This window comes from Merops nubicus, unplaced genomic scaffold (assembly GCF_000691845.1).
Source record: "Merops nubicus isolate BGI_N331 unplaced genomic scaffold, ASM69184v1 scaffold36973, whole genome shotgun sequence".
NCBI classification, from domain to species: Eukaryota; Metazoa; Chordata; class Aves; order Coraciiformes; family Meropidae; genus Merops; species Merops nubicus.
The window spans coordinates 1-8523 of NW_008600245.1; the positions used below are offsets into that span (position 1 = coordinate 1).

Below are 8523 nucleotides of genomic sequence, written 5' to 3' on the forward strand. Positions count from 1 at the left end.
TGATGATCTTGGAGATCTCTTCCAAACCTAAAGGATTCTAAGATTCCATGTCCCACCCCCTCTTCTCCTGCAGGGGGAAGACGGTTTTGGGTTACACGGAGGCGGAGCTGCGGGCTCGGGGCTCGGGTTACCAGTTCATCCACGCTGCTGACATGCTCCACTGCGCTGAGAACCACGTCAGGAGTAAGAGAACCCCTCCCCTTGCTCCTTGATGACCACCTCAGAGGTTGCCCAGTGGGCCAGGACCTCTGGGAGCTCCTTTGGCCACCGTGCCCAGCCCCGTTGGGTCTTTTTCACCCTCCCTGATGCCACAGCGCTCCCATCCCTTTCGGGGTGGGGTGTGGAGGAGAGGGAGGGAGGGGGTTTGAGGTGGGAGGGTGTCCCCTGCTCTGGTGGCACAGCCTTCCTCCCAACAGTGATGAAGACAGGGGAGAGTGGCCTGACTGTCTTCAGGCTGCTGACGAAGGAGAACCGTTGGAAGTGGGTGCAGGCCAACGCCAGGCTGGTCTACAAGCATGGCAGCCCTGAGTACATCATTGTCACCCAGAGACCCCTCCTGTAAGTGACCCCTTGGGGACATCCCAAGCTTGGCCAAGGCCAGGTTGGCTTCCCACACCCGTGGAAAAAAACCCTGAGCAGGGCAGGAGGTTCAATTCCTCACTCTAAGTGAGGTTGGGTGGAGCTCTGAGCGACCTGCTCCCTGTAGAAGGGTTGGACTTGGATGGTTTTGAAAGGTCCCTTCCCACCCAAACCATTCTAGGGTTGGTTCTTGGGCCTTCTAATGGAGCAGCCAGAGGATTCTGTGCTGAGATGTTGTTCAGCCACAACCCCCTCTAGGAGGCCACCCCAATGACCTCCCTGACCTACAGGGTCCTACCTAGATGAGGAAGGCCAAGGTGTGACTTCAGCTTGGCAAAGTTCTGTCACCTTTGGTGTTTTAAGGGTCTCCTTGGTCATGCTGAAGTCGTGTGGGTTTGGGAGGGGGTGTAGATAGAAAAACCATGTGTGTGTTTGTACAGAGATGTCTCTGTGTGGGTGGCTGTGCTCAGGAGATGGGTGTTGGTCCCAGCAGAGGGGCTTTGGCTTGCAGGGATCACAGTCATCCCCTGCAGAAAGCCCTTGGTGGGGGGTGTGTCTGTCCACGGGCGAGCCTCAGCCTCCTCTTCCTCCCCTGCAGGGATGAAGAAGGAGGAGAACACCTCCAGAAACGTTCCATGCATCTTCCCTTCACCTTTGCCACGGGAGAGGCCCTCTTGTACCAGAGCACTTCCCCTCTCCAGGGCTTCCCTGCCCCTTTCCAGAGCAAAGGGAAAACCAACAGGTCCAAGAAGACCTCCTGCTGCCCTAGAAGGAGCTCCCAGAAGAATGTTCTTCACCCCAGCTCTCTCCTGGGCACCCTCTACAACCCCCACCCACCTCCCACCCCCAACCCCTCCTCCTCCTCCTCCAGCAGCTCCCTGGGCCATTCTGAGGACTCATCCTCCTTGGATGCAGGAAGAGGAGCCTGGAGTGTGGTTGCCCCTCAGATTTCATCAAGGAGGGATGGTGTGGAAGAAGAGCTGGTGGATTTCCAGCAGGAGGACCCTCTCTTGGCCACCTTGGACTCGCTCTCCATTCAGAGTGATGAGAGCTGCTCCAACAACGAGCTCTTCAGTGCCCTGGAGGGCTTGGGGTTGAATGCTGAGGACCTGGAGCTCCTGCTGCTGGATGAGAGAATGGTCATGGTCAACATGGACCCTGAGCAAGCCCTGAGCAGCTGCCTCAGCAATGAGATTCTCTCCTACGTCCACGCCACCCTGGTGAGCAAGCAGGAGGAAGGACAGCAGGTCTGTCCCCTGCCAGGCCCTTCCTCCAGCCCACGTGGGGACACGACCACCTACCAACCCTCCGTGGAGGTGAGGAGCTCACAGGACCTGCCCCAGGATGTCCTGCACCCCAACCAGCCCCCCAAACTGCTGTGGGAACAGCCTCTCCCTGCCCAGGAGGAAGAGGTGGCCCGTGGCTCAACGTGGAGGCCAGCTGAGGAGGAAGATCTGCTCTGCTTCCTGGGGGACACCCCGTGGGACAAGACACCCAGGGCTGGGCAGCTGGAGGGTGACCTCCCTTCCACGAATGGCCAGACCACCTCCTCCTCCTTGCCCACCCAGCCTCGAGGGGACCACGTGGGGCCACCCCAACGACCCAAACTTCCTCCCCTGCTGCCCAAAGGGTGGTGCAGCCACAGCCCTGGCTCTGCCCCACGTCTCCTCCCCAGCCCATGGCAGGACTACGTTGCCTTGGGGTCCCCACCTCAGCCTGGGGTCCATGGCATGAGCCAAGACTGGATGTCCCAGCACCAGGGCTGCTTGGCTGCAAGGGTGCCCCTTACCCTCCATGGGTTCTGCAGCATGGAAACCACCAGTGGTGGCTCCTCCCAAGAGGAGGTGGCTCCATATTCCACTTCCTTCCCTGCCTCCTCCTACCAGCTTGTCCCCCAGAAGCAGCTGAGCCCCGTTCCCTCCGTGGCTCAGCACCTTTTTCCAAGCTTCAGGAGCATCAGCAGCCCTCTGGAGACTCCTCTGAGCTCCTACAGCTCCACCCTGAGCCACCAGAGCAGGCAGCAGGTGAGGGCCCTTCCCTTGCTCTTCTCCTCCAGCCTGTTTTTTTGGGATGATGTTTCCTGGAGGTCTCAGCCCAGGGAGGTCACAGGCTGGTGGTGGGTGGATGGGAATCACCTCACTTTAGCTGGTAGAAGACCAGAAGGGGAAGATCTCAGGAGCTTCTCTTTGAGTTGAAGAGCAGAAGATCAGTTTATGGGTTCTTCCCTGTAGAAGGTGGTCTGGTTTCCATGGGGGTTGGTGGTTTCCATACAAGGAGTTAACCCCAACCATGAACACCTTCTATCCTGGGAGGTCTTCTCTTGGTGGGAGCCTTGCCTGTGCCACCAGGACCTCCTGTCCCCCCTCCACCTTCTGCCCAACACCTCAACACTCTTTTTCTCTCTCTTCTCCTAGCCCCAGGGCAACTGGATTTTGCCCAACTCTCCCATGGGACTCCCTGGAGACCCCCAGATGCTGGGGGGCAGCCTGGCACCCCCCTGCCAACCCCAACCTGGGCCAGAAGTGTTGCCAGACCGTGCCTCCAGCCATGACTTCTGCCTCTAGAAGACCTGGGGTGGACAAACAGGACTGTGCCCTGGGGAAGAACCTGTCTTCAAGCTGCTGAGAACTTCCCAGCTCCCACACACGAGTCATGATGTTGCTCTTGGTGTTGGCTCAGCTTGGGGGGGGGGTTGTCTTGTTTTGTTGGGTTTTTTTTTATTAATTATCTTTTTAATCACCTTCCAACCATCCTGCCCCTGCCAGGGCTCCCTGTGCTGGTCCCACAGAGGTGTCCTTGGCATGGAGAGGGCAAGACCAGGCCAACAAGGTTGGAGGGAAGGTGGCCCCAGGGCACAGGATGCCATGGAGGGGTTTTGATCTGGTGGGTCTTCCCCTTGTGGATTGAAGTGGTGTGGCTCTTGGTCAAGTGGAGACCCTTGGAGAACATCCATGGCTTGCCCTTTCTCATCCTACCCACCCAATCTCCTTGGTGGGGTGGGTGTCTACACATCCTACTGAGCATTGCTTGGACATTTTGGGGCTTTTTCTGGTCATTGCTGTCTTTTAACTGGCCCTTGGAGCTTAGCCACATGGTTGGGTTGTCCTCAGCAGTGTCTTGCACAAGGCAACCTATGGAATGGGCTGTTGGAAAGAGCAGAAACGTGGTGACCCTCTAAGAACCCTGACCCAGAGTCACCCTCTGAGGTGTGGTTTGGGTTCCACAGGACTTTTCTCTCCTTTCTCTTCCAATAAATGGTTTTTCCTCCCAGCCCTTGGTGTCTCCCTTTGCTGGTTGTGTCTCTTCCCCCTCTTGAGCACTTCAGGGCTTGGCTTGGTTCAAAGACCTTCTTCTGGGTGTCTCCTTGAGGAGAACCCCTCCAAGGCTCCCTCTCAGAGGAGCTTTCTCAGATTGGACCTGCTTTTCCTTCTTCCTGGAAGTAGAGCCAGGTCTTGGGGTGGAGAGTGGGACCTTGGGACATCCTTTGATGTCTAGCTGAGATTTTCAAGGCTGGTGAGCTTCCATGGCAGCTTGGTGTGAAGTTTGGCTTGGGCACTACCTCCTACTTCTTCAGGGAGATTCCAGCTGCTTCAGGGTGATGCTCAGCCCACAGAGAAGAAGGTTCCTCCTGGTTCCTCCTGGTTCCTCCTGGTTCCTCCTGGTTCCTGTTGTCCCATCTGGTGCTGGGTTCTGCCACGTGCAGGACGTGTAGCCTGGAAGAGCTGAAGGTGAAGCCATGGGTTGGATGCTGGGCATCCAGGAGCACAGCCCACCTCAGCAGCACTCCCAACTTTTGGGGTGCTGGGTGACCATGGAGCTTTACATCTCAGAAGGTGTGGAGAGATGGTACCCAAGGGTGTGGAAGGAACCAGCCAGTTCTCTGATCTGGGTGCTTGATGGTTTAAAAGGAGTGAGAAAAAGGCCAATATTTAGGAAGAATCAGGTGAGTCAACCAGAGACCAGCAGGTTGGGTGGGTTTATATGGACCAGGGCAAGTTCCTCCACGCCCCAAGCTCTGCCATCAACTCCTCTGGGTGCTCATGGGCAGCCAAAAAGGCAGGACTTGGAGGTGGACCCGAGAGAACTTCTCATTTGTCAAGTTCATGTTGGAAGAGCTCCTACAAAGACGTATTTAATGGTCCAGTTGGGAGTCCCACCAACACTGGTGAGATGCAGCCTCCTCGTGGAGGGAAACAGATGACCTATAAAGTCTCTCCTAACACGTGGGTGCTTCAGAACCTCTGGAATGGCCGATGGATTTGGAATCTGGAAGGTCCCCAACGCTGAGTTGAGTGCACACAACCTCCTGTGCCCACCCTCTTCACATGGGATGAGCTTCAGATGAGAGCCCTTGACCCAAAGAAATACATTTGGGTGTCTTTTTTGGGTAGGTCCAAAGACTTTCCAAGCCAGGCTGGGGGTAGGAAGAATGATGGAGGACATCAACCATCATCTTGGGAGGAAGGACCAGTTCACAACTGGGAGGTACTTTGCATGGTGGGATTGTTGTTATCATTTTTATATCATTCTTATCACCATTATTATTATTTTCTGGGCCTAGGGAAGCTGGATTGGGATGGGCTGAAATGTTTCATGATGTTCAAGTGTGTGATTGGACTCTCTGGTGGTGCCTGGGGACCACCAAGTGCATCAAGGACGTGTCACCACCTTGGATCCTGGCCTATCTGGAAGCCCAGATGGCCAGAGGGTGAAGTCAAGCTCTCCTGTGTCATTCTGGCTGGAGACCAAGGAGCCATCTGCTCACGATCCACGTGGTGAGACCTCCTCCCCTGCAGTGCTGGGAGCCCTCAGCAGAACCAGGGAGCTGCTGGAGCAGGGCCAGAAGACAGAGACCCTCCAGAAGTTGCCTGCAAAGCACCCACCCTGGGGCCACAGCGGTGGGGGGAGAGCAGGAGGAGGGCAGCAGGAGGGGAGGGGGCAGCTCAACTCTCTCTCTTTTCCCTCAGCAAGAACAAATTCCTTGCCTCAAAACCCAAAAAAAGCTTTGAAGAAACATGAAGAAGAAGCCAGAGGAGAATGTGGCCAGCTAGGAGAGGAACAAGCCAAGCATGACCCATGCTGGCTGTGCCTCTGTGGAGGTCATCTCATCGTTGTTTTAATCTCCAGCTAGGAAGCAGCTCTTCATCCCAGCTTTGGCAAGATCCTGCCAAGATTCCTCCTCCAAATCCTCTCCTGCTGGCTCCCAACGAGGCAGAAGCTGCCAAGCATCAATTGAGGTGAACAACCTTTGCTCTGCTCTGGGCTGCTGAGCGTGTGGTGGTGCCACGTTGCTCATCTCAGACCTCTTGGGAAGAGCTGTAGGACCTTGGTTTGGGGTTTTGTTTTGATTTAGGAGATGCAGCTTCAAAGACAAACCCAAAGCAGTTGGATCCTTTTGGAGGCTGAGGAGTTTGTTCCTCCCCAAACCATCCTGCACAGACAGGAGTGTTCTTCAGCAGTGGTTCTGTACCAGCACTAGGTCTGGAGTAAAGAAGCTCGTGGTGGGATTTCAGAGCTGTGGGTGGTGTCTCCTGGGTGTGCTGCTTGCTTCCTCAGAGCCTTTTTTTGGGGGGGGACATTCGACTTCATGGGTTTCCTCAGTGATGTTCTTCCAGGCTGATTCAAACAGCAACAGCTGCTGGTCCTCAGAATCTCACAAGGGTTCAGATTTTTGCCTAGTTTGGGCTGGTTTGAGCTTTTTTGAGGTGGGTTCTCAGAGCTAGGTCAAGAAACACTTCCTGCTTTTTGGTTTTCTTCATTTTCAGGATGAAAAAGCAAAACCCAGCTGGTTGGAGAGAAAAGGGAGGAGGGAAAGAACTTGTTTTAAGGCCAGCTTTGCCTCCCTAGCCGAGTGGTTGGAGCAAGGTAAGTCTCTGCAGCTCTTGAAATGCATTAAGTGTGTCTCCAGGGGCCATCGTGGAGACCCAGCACTGTGAAAAATGCAGATTTCAGGGCAAACCTGATGCACTGTGACAATTTAAAGTGCCCCCAGAGGGTGTTTGCTCAGGCAGAAGCACACTTTTCTCTGAAGCAGATGAGGAACCAGACAGGAGAACCATTTTATTTGCTGGTGATGGGCAGAGAGGATCAATTAAACCCAGCAGAGAGCCCAGAGCAAGTCAATTTGCAAAAGGGCAAAACACCAGAAGGAGGTGGCTACAATCCTGGCTGCCTTCCAGGGCCTCCTCCTCCTCCTCCTCCTCTCTGCTGAGGAAGGGTTGAGGAGCTGAGCTTTAGGATCCTCAAGGTTTGTGGCATCTCTGGGTCCCCATGGAGACTTTTCTGCCCCTCAGGAAGAGGCTCAGTCGTGTCGTGAGGCCACCAAGCAGCTGTCACCCTTCCAGAGACTTTGGGACATCCCCTTGGCTCTGCTCTTCCTCCTGGTTATCCTGGTCCTGGGGTCTGGGGGATGTTCCTCAGTGGGTTTGGGAGTCAGCTGCTGGGGTCCAGGACACCCCCCTCCCAGGTCTGCACTGCTCTGTGTCTGTGGTCAGCACATTTCTCAGCCATCTATTGAGTCTGTGCCCTCAAAACACCTCCTGAAAGAGCTTTGCCAAGGGGTGAAAGCTGAGTGAGCCCCAAAAACTCCTTCAGAAGTAAGAAGAGAGAAACCTCATAACCTCCTGGGGTTTCTTGGCTTTTCCCTCAAGCTTCCTAGGTGAGGCAGGATGGACCTGGGGGAAGAGCAGGATGAGATTCAGCCTCTGCCTGTTGATGGCAGAGCCAAAACTCCAGCAGAATAGGGAGGGGAGGCTGGGAATCCTCAGCAAATCCTCATCCTCACGAAACAGATGGTTTCTTCACCCAACATCAGCCTGGAAAATTCAGGCAGATGCAGCCAGAGCAGAGAGATTCTCCCCCTTTCCTCTTCTCCTGTGATCCTGCATCCAGATCTGGTCTCCCCACCATCAAAGGGACAGAGATTTGTTGGAAAGAGTCCACAGGAGGCCACAAAGCTGATCCTGGAGCATCTCTGCTCTGATTTCTTCCTCTGGCAGTGGAACCACCAGGTGCCCGTGGGGTACCCCTGCCTGTGGGTGAAGGAAATCTCTCCTGGTCCCTGAAATTGGGTCAAGGGTCTAAAAGAGCAGCACGAGAGTTTAATAACCAGCTGATTGCTTTTTTTTTTCCCCCCTTGATGAGCTTTCACCCCCAGGCAAAGCTCTTTCAGGATGCAAACCTGCCCCCTCCCTGGGACTGTGATCTCCAGGGTTGGATGCCAGGCACACACCTTGGCCTGAAAACCTCACCAGAGGCATCCCCCTTCCTCTGTGGGGTGATTAATTGATTCATTAGCACCCACCCCTGTGGGGCCATCTGCTTGGAATCTTCACCTTCTCCCTGATGTTGCTCTGGAAGAGGCCTCAGCTCTTTTGGCAGACTCATGAATAAAAGATGCTGCTCCCTGAAGCATCCCCTTCAAAAGCCTCCTAGGGGGAAACCACATCCAGATGGCTTTGCTGGGTCTTGAAGGTCACAGCCAGAAGGGACAACTCTCAGCATCACCAGCTTGAACCCTGGAGCCTGGTCCTGGTTGGGGGGGGTTGTGTGAAGCCCCCCTTGCCAGCACCCTCAAGCTCTTGGTTATCATTTCTCCTGCTGCATGGTGTTTGGTTGAAACCACAAGCTCTTCTACCCCCAGGACCCCCAATTTTGGCACTCTCAGCAGTCCTTTGGGGCCCTTTTCCTCCTGCTCTAGATGAGGTGACTTTTTGTGTCTCCTGCCCTCCTTGGGCTGGGGGATGGAGGGGACAGGGAGCCCAGGTAAAGGATTTGGTTGGACACATCCCCAGAGCAACACGGGTCCTTGTGGGCTTCAGATGGCTGCTGTAGGGTTCACCACTCCCCTGGGTGCTGCTGCTGCTGTTCTCTGCAGCCCTGGAATCCAGCTCTAGAAGTATTTCTGGACTGTGGTCCACACCATCCCCTGCAAGTGTGTTTTGT

The 8523-nt window shown here is 55.1% G+C and overlaps 1 protein-coding gene across 1 annotated transcript; it reads left to right on the forward strand.

The window, feature by feature from the left end:
- Nucleotides 1-73: 73 nt before the first annotated feature.
- Nucleotides 74-3143, forward strand: LOC103770399 (aryl hydrocarbon receptor-like; the record flags this gene model as incomplete). Its single annotated transcript, XM_008937655.1, has 6 exons — nucleotides 74-183; nucleotides 417-558; nucleotides 1178-1321; nucleotides 1451-2162; nucleotides 2466-2603; nucleotides 2994-3143. Coding segments are annotated over 6 exons (1396 nt in total), but the record flags the coding sequence as incomplete, so codon positions are not given.
- Nucleotides 3144-8523: the final 5380 nt, after the last annotated feature.